Source organism: Glycine soja, chromosome 19, assembly GCF_004193775.1.
Source record: "Glycine soja cultivar W05 chromosome 19, ASM419377v2, whole genome shotgun sequence".
Lineage (NCBI taxonomy): Eukaryota > Viridiplantae > Streptophyta > Magnoliopsida > Fabales > Fabaceae > Glycine > Glycine soja.
In genome coordinates this window covers 40,178,061-40,193,207 of record NC_041020.1, presented here as the reverse complement: position 1 = coordinate 40,193,207, position 15,147 = coordinate 40,178,061, and the positions used below count along the sequence as shown (strand labels likewise).

The window sequence follows — 15,147 nt, the reverse complement described above, 5'->3', positions numbered from 1 at the left end:
AAGGCCATGCGAGCATGCTACTCCTTCTTCTTCAAGCTCCAAAGAACAAGGTATTAAGTATGTTGAGGAAGAGAGTATTAATGAAGAAGATGTTTGTTCAAGTGGTTGTGCTACACCGAAGGCTAAAAGGTTCAGAATACCAGAGGTGCAAACATGTCCACCAGCTCCTAAGAAGAGAAGGGTAGTGCCCAATTGCTCGTCAAAAAGATCCCCAATAGCATTTTTTGCTTCACCGGATATAGAGTTGTTCTTCTTTTCTGCACTCAGAAATGTTTCGGCTTGATGCTTCTTCAACTTTAGTTCCAAAAGAGTATGAAGTTCGGTTCAGTTCAGTAGGTGACTTATCCAAATTGCTGATCCTTGGAAGAGACAGAGTTTATGACTATATTGAAGTCTGTTGTGTGCACTTACGTACTCTTATTGTTAGGCATGACTTTTTATATTCTTATAATGTTTTTCAGGTTTTGGTTTTGGTTTGGCTAGTGTGTGGTGCAATTAGTCTAAATTTCTAAACCATGAAGGTCCTTAGTCCTTACATTTGCAACTATGTAAATTTGATTTATCTAATATCTCTACCCTTCACTGGGTACATGAACTTCTAGAAGGGCATGTAGTTTCAATTTGTATCATATAACTTTGACGTCATTCTGGAAATTATATATATTACCGCCAAAGAATTTAATTGTGTTTTGGCTATATCAATATTTTTTTTATAAGCAAATATTAATTTTGTTAGTAGAGCGGATTAAACTTGTCATCTTTTCTCTCTTTCCTTTTTCTTTTAATCATTCAATTCACTTTATATCTTATGGTTACATCAAAATATATATATATATATATATATATATATATATATATATATATATATAAAATTTGTATTATTAGATTTAAGTTGATTAATTAATACTGTATATACTTTGCTTGGTGAGCATGTGTTGATACATATGATCTTTCTAAAGTTATTAAACTTGCTAATGTTACTTTTCTTTTGCTAGTGCCATCTCCACACAATATGTATAAAAAAGAGAGGGAGAAAAAAACAACTTTTGAATGTGGAAGTGAATGCTTTTGATTTGAATATTCCTTCATCTGGTGTCCTTAAATCTCTCTTTTCATGCTTCTTTTTGTCATCACTATGATGCTGATGAAATGCACTCCACAGATAATGCAGCTATAATCTTTCTTATGGGATGTCTAATTCTGTCTTTACCATGTACATATTCTTTATGCGCTGCATGTACTCAGAAGCGTCCAGTCTACTTTATATGATTAAAGTTGCATATCTATTAGAAAGATTAAACATGAGCGGTAAATTAAAATGTTGCCTATCATTATCATTGTCATCCTTACCTTTGACAGTGCTAAAAAAAGAATAGAAAATGAATGTAAAAGTACAGCATCTGCAGCAGCAAAATGAGAATCCAAAGATGGATTGCTTTGTGATGGAATATGTAACCAAAAAGTGATATAGTGAATAAATTATGCTAGTTTTGGGTTTATTATATGATGAGTTGATGACCGGAATGGTGTCCTTCTCATATGAGGTAACAAATTAACACACATACACAGGAAGTGAAAGAGAAGGTACATAGCCAAGGAGAATCCAATGAAGAAGCTGGTGTTCTGGTGGCGATCATTTTAAAATGTGATTATGTACACAAATGTAAGGGGGATTTCCAGGACAACCTCATGAAAAATTAATTACCAACAATGTAACATTTGAACATCCTCGAATAAGCACCCCATTCGAACAATGTAAAATCTTGTTAAAGTTATTCCATTTAATAGCTCATTGTAGTTAAATTTTAAATAAGTAGTTGATATGAGTGATATTCAACCTTGTTTCCTTAAACAAGGTTTTAAGTTTGAGTCGTGTGAAGGGAAAAAATATGATTAAAAGAAAAATCTTATTAAATATGACCTTTCACTCAAGTAAAAATTAGTAATTAAAAAATAAAGGTAAAATTGATAAGAGTAATTAATGTAATTTTAAACTTTACAAATGATAGACAAATAAAATCAAACATTCTTAAAAAATATGACAATTAAAAAGGAATAGAAGGAATATCATTTATCATAATTGTATAATATTTTTTAAAATTAATACTTACTATATTTCAACCTTTAAAACAATATGATTTCTTTTTTAAATATATGTTTATCAATGCGAGTATTACCATATTTTATCATAATTGCATAATATTTTTAAAATTGATTTATAATAAGTTTTTAACCTTTAAAATGTTATTTCCTTTTTAAATTATAAAAAAAATCATTAGTATTTTAATAACTGCTATGTATAGGTATATTTTGGGATTAAATCATGTAAAAATTATTAATTTTTTCCTCTTATTTCTTTTTTTTTTGTGTGTGAATAATTAGAATTTTAACATCATTTAAGTTTTTATGCAAAAAGTGTTAAAAGTTTGTGAATTTATAGTACTTGGTGAACAATTGGTGCAGAAAAACAAAGTAAAACCCAAATAAGCAAAATTAAAGATCTAAAGTTGCTCGCTTAGCGCATCTCAGGCACCCAGTGCGACGTAGTCGCTTAGTGGGCCACACACGCTTAGCGCCAGGAAGTATGGAAAAGTTTGGATCGTGAAGAGGCGATTAGCGCGAGTCACGCGCTAAACACGAGATTACCATCACACTTGCTAACTGCGACAATCGTGTTTGGTGCAAAGGTTGTGTAAAAACCAAGTTGAACTGCACCTATAAAAGAAAGAGAGAAAAGAATGAACAACTACACACAAAAAATTCAAAAGAATACAAATCCTTATAGAAGACAAAGGCCAGAAGCAGGAGAAACAATCATTAGGAGTCGTTCCTTCCATCCATTCCCTTTCTTATCTACTCCTTTCCTACTCATTATCCCCTTGCAATTGTAAAACTTCCTATGATAACGAAAGGCTAAAACCTTTTTTGTTAGGATATTAGCAACCAACTGCTCTTGATATAATTTTTCTTCCTATCTATTTATGAATATTACTTTTTCAGTATCCTTTTTTGTGCTTAATTTTATTGTTTATGGCTTGATCACCCATTTGCATGGTAAGTTTTAAGGGTAGTATTGAGAAGTGTTATTCTCTAATAGAACTGAGAAAGGATATCTAAATAAGTCACCACTAAGGATAGGTTGATTTTGTTTAGCGTGTTATACATCTCTATTCTTAATGCAATTTAACTGTTTTATCTATTAAAGGGATTTGAGAGAGAAAATATATAAATTAGGTATTAACATTACATCAAGAGTGGTTTTGGTAGGCAAGCCCCCTAACATTCTCATCTTCTGAATTAACTTCTGCAGTAATATCGACTTCTCTCATGTTTTCTATTTTAATTAATTAATTTAGTTTTATGTTTGTTTCCTCTCTTGTTTAATTTAAATTAATTTTATTCCAATTTATTTAAGTGTTCTTTTCACAATCTTTTAAACCAATTTATTTATTGCTTAAAAATTATATATTCACCCACATAAGTACAAATAAAGGCCCTGTGACTTGGTACTCGGACTTCTGCTTTACTTTACTACTTGGGATAATTTGGTGCACTTGCCAATCAATCTAACATATTCTTTCTTGGATTTTATACATTACATTATATCACTTTTAAAAAAAATTGTCAAAAATATCTGTTTCAAAAAAATTAAATTTTGGTAAAAGGTAGATGTTTTGAATTTTAGTTTTGAGGATGTATTTAATACATTCTAAAATTTAATATCCAAAAACATTAAAAAGTTGAGCTTAAAATGCTCACTTGAAACTAAATGGTTGGACGCAAGTGGTTAATATATTGAAGTTAAGATTGAATCGTTTGAGTATTATCCGAGTTTGATCCTTGTTAGAAATAATTCCTTGTCATACTTTACTTATCTCCCAACCAAACTTTTGATTGGTTAAGGTTTCTTTCCCCTGATAAACCAAACGGTTAAGACCATAAAATAAAATAAAATGCTCACTTGAGATCTTAAAATTTGCATCGAAAATTGAGCAAGTTAGGAAGAGAGAAAATGACACTAATACACTATTTGGCAGAGAGATCAAAATAAAAGAAAAATATTTGAATTAAAATAAAATGTTAGAGATGTGAAACCTATACTATTTTCTCCTCTATTTCGCCCACCAAACGGAGGTTAAATTGAAAACTAAGTTTGGGGGATGCAACAGAGTTGTGAAAAGGTAGAGTGGGGGCATTTTGTGTTTTTATTAAAATTTGGGGGAGTGGGGGGGGGGGGGGGGGGGGAGGTTTAAATAGTATATTGGGTGTCACTAGTAGTGACATAAAAATAAAATTAAAATGTTGTAAATTTTATGACAATTAGGCGGCAATTGCTTTGTGCATCCAACAATTTTAATAAAGTGACCAAAATGTCCTTCATTTAAAAATTTAAAAGCTCATTCTTCTCCTCTCCCTCACCCTACCTCGTTGCTGGTGTGCCCCTTTCTTCTTCGTTTGCGCTTCCTCTTCTTCCGCTGTCAATACTCTACTATCGGTGCCTCTGATCGTTGCCGCCACTCTTCGCCACCGCTATCGCCATCGTCGTGAGCCCCATTATTGTTGTTTTTTTTTCTTTCCAATTTATGTTGTGTGTGATTGCTGCATTTTAAGGATTGGAATGTCGTATATTACATATGGATTAACAATTCTATATGGAATGTCAATCCATATGGATTATACAGATTGTCAATCCGTATAATTTTTTATTTATTTTTAATTTAATATCTAATAAAATAATAATTGAATAAATTATTATTAATTAAAAATAAATTAATATTTTTGTTGTTAAAATATTTTCTTAATAAATAAATATTGTTGTATATTTTTTATGTGTTTTTATTTAATTAATTATATTTGTTTTTTGAAATTGGTTTTTAATAAATAATTTATTCAATAAGTAACTAATTTAATAACTTTGTTTATTTAAAAATGAATGTATAAATATTATTTTTATTTATTTATTTTTTAAATATAAGTAATTTAATTATATTTTCTATTTAAAATAGATTTTTTTATAAATTTTTTAAATATCATCAATTCCAAATTTTTATTAGTATATATTTCTGAATTTAGTTTAACAAGAAAATCTAAATTTTTAAATTACAATTATTTTATTGATATAGTCGTATATATATTATTACATCAATAGTATTAAATATTTATATAAATAGTGTTTGGAGGTATAAAATTAAAATTTCTTCATTTGTTTATATATATTTAAAAGTATTCAAATACTAATTTTTAAAAAATGAAATAGTCATTTATTATAAATAAAAAACAAAATTGTACTTAGATTTTGGTCATCAATTTAAGTTTACTAGAATTAGTGATGTGAAGTCTATAAATTTTAAAAAAAGAATTTCTATATTCATTTATGAATATATATAGAAGTATTAAAAAAGTTATTTAAAAAATAATAAAATATTTATTTATGAATTATTAAATAGTAATTAATTCAAGTATTATTTGAATGATGCCATTAATTTTTATTATTGTTTAAATGTGTAAACTATGGTTAGAACAAGATGACTACGTCGGACTTTAGGCGAAGTTATATGAAGAATCTTAGGGACAAAAGTTAGTGGTGATGCAGATGAAGCCTCTCAGCGGCGAAGGCTGACAACATCTCCATATAGACAACGGGAAGCTACACCTGTTGTTAAGGATATTGAGTACGTGGATTGACAGTCTGTATGTTTCTTACGGATTGACAATACGTAAGAACCATCGTAACCAATGCATCTCGACCAAAACGGACACAACAACCAAGGACTACCTCTTCCGTGAATGAATGAATGCAAAGAAGAAAACAACAAAATGAATGGTGCATGAAGAAGGGAAAAGGAAGAAGAAAAAGTTACAAGGGTATTTCCAGAATTTCAAAAAATTGATGAGTGCACAAGAAGAATGTTCGTGCACAAAACAAAGCCCCAGTTAGGCGCAAGAACACATGAATGGGTCGGACCAAAGAAGAGAAGTGAACATGGGCTAGAACTGTATTCACAAGACACGGATTGGGCAGGACATCTGCACATCCCTTTTAACTACACGAATTGGGCTAGCAAAAATAAAAGTAAAGCAACCAAAGCAATTACTTCCTGCACCTCCCTAATTTCTTCTTGAACCCATTCCGAAATGTAAAAATTTGCATTCCAAAAAGACTATTCTAGAATGTAATTTTAGATTCGTGTTCTGAGAGCTTAAAAAGGTGCAGGAATCAATTGTCACCATCAAATTAATATAAGTCTGACTCTCTGGGCATAGGCTGGACACTTTGCTGCCGTTTCAAAGTTCAATTGGAAGAAAGAAAGAAAATAACCAACCTTTCACACATGAAAATAGTGAACGAAACTTATTAATACAAAGTACAGTTAAATTAATTTAAATTCGCTATTTTCTATAAAAAAAATTTGTTTTCTGATATTAAAAAATTTCACAACTTAAAAATCTAAATTTCTTTGAAATTAAAATTTTTACTTTTAACAATTAAATTCCACACTTCAATGTTAATAAAAAAAACATGTAGTGAATATTCCTATTATGTTGTGAATACTTTTTACTGGCATATTCATATCATGTAGTAAAAAAACAAGATAGTAAAAGGCATAGAATAAAATAAAGAGGGAGATTTCAATTCCAAAACAAGTAAAAGAAATAATTTTAACCATATTGTAATTCACATGAGTGTGAAGGGTCCTCTTTTACAAGTAACCCACCACCCAGCATAATTGTTTTAGAGGGGAAAAGGACAATTGTGGCGTGTGTGCCCAACTTGGTCCCATGGAGCTCTTTCAAATTTCAAGGTCCCCACAGGCAAAAAGTTGGGTTTAGAGATGGCAAGTTGCACCACCACCCAACTGTGGTGTGATGTTTGTTAGTGTCCCTAGGAACCTTCCTCAGTCATTCCCACCTTCCACATTCGTCGAAACTTTCAAGGCCACACAACCCAAAAATAAAAAATATGTATATTATAGTCATCATAATATGTGGAAAAATGATGACCTGTTATTAGAGGCTTTGTTAACCCAAAACCCAATCCTTCCATAAGTGACACATCACCTCGGCAAGACACAAGCACACTTGTGTGTTATGTCGGTATCTCAACCCATTTCATTGAGTTCTTAGTCAAACTTGTCGATGTGACACCACTTTTCCTTGTTGTGGGTGGCTTCACAACCCTCTCAACTGAAAACTGTATTAACGGCCTTTGCCAATTGTTCTCTTCTCTCGATCCCCAAGTTGTATAAACAAAAAAAGAAAATGACTTTTTTCACATTTCGTAAAATAGAAAAATGAAAAAAAGAAGGAATTTTTTTAAAAAAAGTATAATTATGAAGTAAGAAAAAAAAATAAAGTGCAAAATAGGAATAAAAATTAGAGCATAAAACATATAATTCTAATTTAGGGTGTATTTGTTTCTATATTCAGATTGTCTCAACTAACAAACAAACATTTAATGTGTGAGTGTTTTTGTTTTCTGTTATCTCACTTTTCAATGCACCTGAACATCAATGAGCCAAAATCATGGATTGACAGTCAAGTAGGTTTTAAAGGGAGAAACAAACACACTTTTATACATCTTGATTTGGTTTTCTACAAAAATGTAAAAAGTGAAATGCTTTATATGGAAAAGTAAAATGTTATGGTAGAAAAAGAAATGATTATAAAGTATAAACATAGTGATGTTATTGCTATGAAACAAATGACAAAGGCTCAGTCTATCATGAGTCTAAATATTGAAAAAATCCAAAGGGTTGTACTCAAAGTAGGTCGATGGTCACCCAAAGCTTTAATGAAGTCTAATCTTCGTCTCTTACAACCAAATTAGAGGATTCTCAATACATTTTCATATTTTCAGAGTAAATTATATTAATATTTCTTGAAATTTCTACTAATATTTTCCTTATTTGTTTGAAAAATTATACTAATGCTCCTTAATTATTTGAAAAGTATTATACTTTGTATCGTTATAAGGAAGGTTGTTATAAATGTTAAAAAAAATAAGGAGTTATATAATTTTTTTAAAAATCTTAAGAAATGTTAGTATAATCTAATATATATATATAATATTTTATTTTATGGGATAATACCACGTGACACTCTCATATTCATTACCTCTAAATAATTTAATTAATGTAGATTTTATATTTATTCTATTTTTTAATTTTATATAATAGGTTTAAGAATTATATAAATTAATATAGTATATTTTTTGTTAATCAAAATAAAAATGTGAAAAATATATGATTACATATACATTTTAAAATATAGTAATTTTCGTTAAAACTAAATTCTATGTGAATACAACTATTAAAGAGTTATTTCTCGTGTTTTTTTTTAATGTGCACAAGTAAATTTTAAATCTATTTACATATGTATATTTTATTATTATGAAACATTTACGTGCATAATTTTAGTTGATTGTCCAAAAAAAATATTTAAATTAACATTAATTTATGTTATATATTTACTGAATATGTTATAGTTTTTTTTTTATAAATCCATCACAAAAGTGTGTATATAAAATATATTTAAATATTTATTGACATATCTATCAATATATATTTATTAAAGTTTAAAATATATTAAAAATTCAAATAATATAAAGATTACTCTTATAAATTATAATATGTGAAATTTAATATCATACAAGACACAGGAAACTAAGCTAATTTATTTTATATGTATGTTCTATTGTTTAGCTAAGAAGATTCCCATAGGATACAAAAAATAAAAATAAAAATCACATGGATAAAAGTTTACTCCACAGTTGCATTTAGGTACTACTTAACCCAAATTCATTCTTGTAATTATCCCATCAAGTAGAGTACGAAATGCACACTGTATTTGAATTAACATCCCTACTCCACATCTAGGAATTATCAAGTCCACATGGACGTCAAAGTAATTAATAGTTGCTTCAATGACACAATTTCTACATACGATTTCTCTCTTCCACCTTTGCTTTGGGCCAACCTGTCTCTTGTCATTGACCTGAAGTAGTTCCAGTAGACTTTGAAAATCCTAGAAGACTTGGCTTGATCTATTACATTCATGGTATAGTTTGGTTTGGGTTTCGTCATATTCTAATCACGTGTTGAGACTTCAAAACTACATTTCGAAAGAATTTCTGAAACTATAATTTGCATCCCTTGTCCACTTATTCCGAAATATCTACATAGCCAGCCAAACCTTTAGGCTACTTGACAGTGTCGAAGGTGTCACATGAAGAAAACGTTTTTCTTTTCCTTTTAAATGGTAGACATTATACGATTCCATAAATTAGCTACATCACAACCTCTTCTCTGTGTGACGTATGACTAAGTTTGATTTGATCATTCTTCATTAGGAATGACATTTTGGTATAATGTTTTTTTTATAGCGGTATAATGTTTCAAAATTTTAAAACAAATATTGATAAGAAACAAATATTCATATCTCAAAAAAATGTAAATTCGATTATCATTAATTATGTGAAGATGTTATTGGTGAATAATCTGTAAGAACTTCTATAAACATTCTTTGAACGCCTTAATATCTACCTTATTCCTGATAAACTCTTGAGATCTAACTCACTTAAACTTTTCTTTTATAAGAAAAAAACCATCTTTCCCACATAATTAACTATTTTATACAAAATTTTATCGACAATTTTCTTCTGAGAGCTCAATTCACATAGTATTTAGTAATTTTATATCATCATCATTCCTCAATTATTCGAGCCTGCGTCCAATTATCACAGTATCTTTATCAGTTCTGTTCTGCCCAGACCCTTACGCAATTATAAACTTAAAAATAGTTTCTGGACCACCTAATGGTTGATCAACTTGACAAGGCTCTTGGACTGTCTCAATGCTCAGAGATACGAAATTGATTCGTGTCACAGCCATTATGTGGGGCTGAAAGCACTCCCTACTCCTGAGCCCTTTGGAGGATGTAACACTAATGGTGAGTTAAATGGGGCAAAGCCTCCATAGTGAATATGTCGTTGCCAAAAATAAATGGTTGTTAGCATAACTAACGCCATATAGCTGTTAGAATCTAATGAACATGGTAATGACATAAAACATGTATCCAACAAATTTAATGTGTAAAACATATGGCTTGAATCAATGAATAGCCATGCCTAGTATAACACCTAATATCTGACAGACATCTTTGAATTTGAAGTATTCATGTTGTAGGCCCCCTTCATATTCCCTTACTATAACAGATCTTGGGGTGGGGGGAATAGAGAAACGTACACCATATTTTGCCTTCCTTGACACACAAAAGACACAAGTAATCTCATTGCCTATGTAGGGAATAATAATTTAGCAATTGCCATCTCTCAAGTCAACTCAATAGTCATAATAATCAAAGAATGCTTATAGAAGTTCTTACCGAATGCTTAAAAAAATGTTTAAGAAGTGAATCTAATGCCTTATCAATGTGTCCCATTTCTTCAATACCAAGTTAGTTGGCCAAGTGCATTGAATGTTAGCTAAGTTGATCTATCCCATTCAAGCCATTTGAGAAAGAGCCAATGGCTTGGAAATTTAGGCCTCTTGTCCGTCCAGGTGCACCCCCTTTTAGTGAGGAAACATCCAAAATGACCCTGTCAAAGACAAATACTAAGTCAGTATGATACCTTTTGGTGCAAAATAAGTAACGTGTTCAGACTTCAGAAGGCTTACAAATTCTTTGATTCCTTCTCTCCTGAGGAGATGCAGTTTATGATGATTTTGTTATCAATTTTTGACACTGAATGATCCATTGGTAAATCAATCTCTATAGGGCCTGTTGGATTGACGGATTAAACACATCAATTTATCTTCATGGTTTTAAAATTGTTGTGAAGCTACATATCAGGTTTTACTAGGAAAATCCTTACCTGATATAGGTGGAGCAGTGACAAAACCGTCAAGTCCCAATAGTTTCTGCACCAAATGATACTTAACATCAGGATGATTAATGGTCAAAAAACATCCCAAAGACTCTGGAGGTCTTTGCTTCAGAAGCATTTACCTTAAGTCTCTCATGACACTCCTCAAGATTGTCATTGTATAGGATGAAATCAAATATTTGAGAAGATTTCCCTTGCTCAATCTCAGCATCAGCATTTCGTAGTCGCTTCAGGATCTGTTCCTCAGTCTCTGTCCCCCTGATTTCAAAGCAATGAGGTTATCACAAAAGTCGTGGTCTGATTGAGAAATAAAAAAAAACCATTGCTAAGCAGCAACAGCTCACCGGTCACGAAGGCGCTTCTCCAGCTCCTCCATTGATGGGGGGCAGATAAAGATGAATATAGCTTCAAGCGTACTAGCCCTCACAGATCTTGCACCTTGAACGTCAATATCAAGAATACATCTCTGAAACAATTCAAAAAAAATTATCTCAGATAAGAGAAGTTAAAAATAATATCTGTAGGACGGCAATCTAACAATGTTGAGTTACGACAATAGTTAAGCAGAAGCAACTTACTTTCCCTGCATCTGCTACCAGTTCGACAGCCTCAACACTAGTTCCATACAGATTGCCATGGACAGAAGCAAACTCAAGAAACTTTCCTTCTTTGATCTCTTTCTCCATTATACTCTTCTCAGTAAAATGGTAATGAACCCCATCTTTCTCGATACCTCTTGGAGCACGGGTGGTGTGGCTCACGGAAAAACCAAACATAGATGGAAATTCCTTCATAAGCATTGATATCAGTGTTCCTTTGCCTACTCCAGAAGGACCACTAATAACAACAGGCTTCTCAGCATTGCCTATCACACCTTTACTCCATGCAACTACCTCAGTCCCCAAAATTTTTTGCTGCTGCCTAACATATTGGGTGTCAATCTGCCAATAATGGGAAAATGAGACATTTAGCATCTATTAGATAATTATTAGAAATCTACTATTGTTATAGAGTTTCCATGCATTAATAGTCCTTTGTTATTATACATGAATAGACTAAGGATTGTGTATGCAAAACACCAACCTCCAGGAACCATATCCGATCATCAGGCTTAGAACCCTTCTTAAGAATCAGTATTCGGTCTTCCAAAGGCACTGCTGAGAGGCCATTGCACAACACGGGTTTGGTGCCACGCACAGTGGGACGAACCCTGCAATTTTAAATAGATGTCAGCAGCAAGAGTCTGAGAAAGGCAGCTATGAAGCGGAGAAACCTTAAACTGACCATTCTCCAAGACTACCGTCAAAAATTTGAACTTCAATGGACAAAGTTCCATCATCAGCTCCACCAATGACATACTGTCAAAAAAATGGAGGCCCAGTTTTTGCTTTAGGCAGAAGATTTGACTAGGCACTAATCTAATTATGAGTAACAACATACATAGAGATTATCGTGATATTCGTAGCATATTGCATATACTCACCATCTTATCGCCAACAGTAGCAGTTGTTTTGCAAGTTCCATTTTTCAATTCAAGGCCATTCAGAGCCCCATCCTGCACGTCATCAACAAGCAATGCTGGTGCTTCTCCCTAGTGATCACATCCGAAGAGAAATTAGACACATTAAAGCAAAACCACTTTGATCCACATTTGAACATCATAATCAATTTGCATTTTGTAACCATTAGCAGGGAAAAGGGATGCTTACCATAGAGAAATTAGTGCCAAAAATCCTGGTTTAAGATAAACCCTGAACCAAAAAAACATAAATAGAGATGAGTACCATGTAAATTCCCAAGGGATCCAACAATACATGCAAACTTCCATGTAAAGAAAATAGAGTGCAGAAACTCCATTGAAATTAGAACACATTACAAGTTGGAACATTAAAAATAACAGCCAAAATATCCTAATGAAATTTAAATAGAGACAAACCCGGATATCATCAACATCCAGCAAAACAAGACCTATAGAAAAACATGACAGGAATTCACCACTCTTGTTTTTTTTTATATTATTATTATTATTATTTATCTCTCCCTGATCCCTCAACCTAAAAATTTGGACCACAAATTTTAATATTTTTTAAAAGCAAAAAACCATTCAGAATTTCCAGCAGGTGTAGAAAAAAACCAGCTTGAAAATTCAAACAAAAAAGGCACATAAAAGAAAAATATTTAAAAAACCCAGAGAAGGAGATGAAGCAAAGTCGAAGAAGTGGATCAAACAGAGCAAAACCCAGATCGCAATGCGACAAAATCCGAAATCTGGAACAGCTAGAGACCGACAACCTTAAATAAACCTCGAGAAAGGGAAGAGCAGTTAACAACCTTAAAAAGAAGAGGTGTGTGTTGGGGGCGAGAGGGTTATGTTGTTGTTGTCACGAAATGATGGAAATAGAGGAAGGGTGAGATGAAAAATGAGAGAAGAGGAAGATAAAGTTGGAAGAAAATGTAAGGAAGGTTGTCATATTTGTAGGCGGAAAAGCATAAAGGGGTGGCTTTCGATTATGAGCCAAGCAAGCAGGACCTGTTTTTCGTTTTCTTCTGCGGTGCTTATGAGAACCTTCTTTTTTGTTTCTTTATTCATTTTGGAAATTTTCATTTATTTTCTCTTTTAATTTAAATGTAAATTTTTTAGGCACCCTGCTGTCGACAGAAAGATAATAAGAGAAAAACAGGTATCCTATTCTTCCTAAAATGCCTCACAAATATTATTAGTTACCTTATAATAATAATATGTATTGAAATTATTTTTACAAGTTTTTCTTTCTTAGAATTTTTTTAATGAATGTTTTCATAAGTTTTCTAGAAAAATTTATCTCTTTCCATCTATAATTTTATTTTTACTTAAAAATTTTAAAGAAATTCTCAATAATTAAAAATAACCTTATATTATCACATAAATTATTTATCATAAATTTAAAATATAATTTATATATTTTAAAATACTTTTTTAATTTTAATTATATAAAATAAACATTTACCATATGCATTCTACAAGATAAAATTCTTACATTATATGTAAAAAAAAAAAAGCTAAAATTCTTACATTTTGAACCCCGTTAAGGTCACTCACAAGCACATAAATAAATACTACTATAAATATGTTTGCTCCATACCAATTATTTTGCCATGGTTTAACCATACATCAAGATTAATATCAGCGCATCTAGCAAAAGAAAAATTAATATTAACACAAAATGAAAAATCATTAAAGTAATTTGTTATAAACAAATACTGCAAAATCAAAGTTGGATACAAAAGAATTTTCATGTCTCATCAAATAAAAAATAATTTTAATTATACAATTGATCTCTTAATTAGAATTAATTAAAATTGATCTCTTAATTATAATTAATTAAAATTTAATTAAATCTCTTAATTGTTAAAAAATTCAATAAAAAAATTTAATTATTTAAAACACTACAATTATATCATTTTTATCAACTTTATTAATTTGATCATTTATAAATAAACATTTAATTTGATCCTCCCACCATTAAATTCTATCCTCTATCTTTCTCTCCTTTAACCAAATAGTGTACAGTGATAGAGTTGTTTTGACTTTTTAAATGGTATGTAATGTAGTTAATGACATTTTTATTTTATTTTATTAGACTGATAGAGTTATTTTATTATTATAATTATTAATAAATATAATTAGTCAAAGGTTTAGGCTTAGTTATCATAATAATTTTTAAAATGAATTTACAGGTCTTCCATGCATTTCTAGCTTTTAACAATTAACACTAGCTCACCCCCTAAAATAATTTATTTGTAGCCGGATTCTTTTAAAAAAAAAAATGGATACATCAGTGACATAAATAAATAGCATCTACACTTAAAGGAATGCCATGTCGTTAATCGTAGTTGTATTGGACACATATTTATGTTGAATATATAAATACTTTAAATAGATTTTGTTAGAGTCTTTGTATTTTTTTTATTTTTTAAGAATTTTATGCAATAAAATTGAAATCCTATGATAATCGATACTGTTGGTACTCAATTTTTTGGTTCCCAAAAACATATATTTCTTTAGGAAATACTTAAAATAGAGACAATATTGTTTCAAACATGTCAAATACAAATGTACTTCCTTCTCTCAACAAATATTTAAACATCAGTTCACTTTCTTGGGAGGGGTTACTTACTTGTCCAACTCCTTAAAACATAAATTATCTCTTAGAATTGTTTTTTGTATTAATTCAAGATTTTAATGCACACAATTCATTATCACAATAAAAGTTTTTCTACTG

The 15,147-nt window shown here is 30.7% G+C and overlaps 1 protein-coding gene across 3 annotated transcripts; it reads right to left on the bottom strand.

Annotated features, from left to right (window-relative positions):
• Positions 1-9,435: 9,435 nt before the first annotated feature.
• Positions 9,436-13,432, bottom strand: LOC114400199 (guanylate kinase 2-like). 3 transcript variants are annotated; one of them, XM_028362532.1, is made up of 11 exons: positions 13,217-13,432; positions 12,595-12,636; positions 12,369-12,476; positions 12,170-12,243; positions 11,969-12,095; positions 11,464-11,826; positions 11,230-11,351; positions 11,008-11,143; positions 10,874-10,919; positions 10,677-10,779; positions 9,436-10,597 (listed from the first exon to the last, which is right to left on the bottom strand). In XM_028362532.1, the coding sequence occupies exons 2-11, from the start codon at positions 12,595-12,597 to the stop codon at positions 10,480-10,482; spliced, it is 1,200 nt and encodes a 399-aa protein (XP_028218333.1). In that variant the 5' UTR covers positions 12,598-12,636; positions 13,217-13,432; the 3' UTR covers positions 9,436-10,479. The 3 variants fall into 3 exon arrangements, with proteins under 3 accessions (XP_028218333.1, XP_028218334.1, XP_028218335.1); XM_028362533.1 differs by lacking the exon at positions 13,217-13,432 and adding an exon at positions 13,178-13,196; XM_028362534.1 differs by lacking the exon at positions 12,170-12,243 and having other exon boundaries at positions 13,217-13,431.
• Between the last annotated feature and the right edge of the window lie 1,715 nt (positions 13,433-15,147).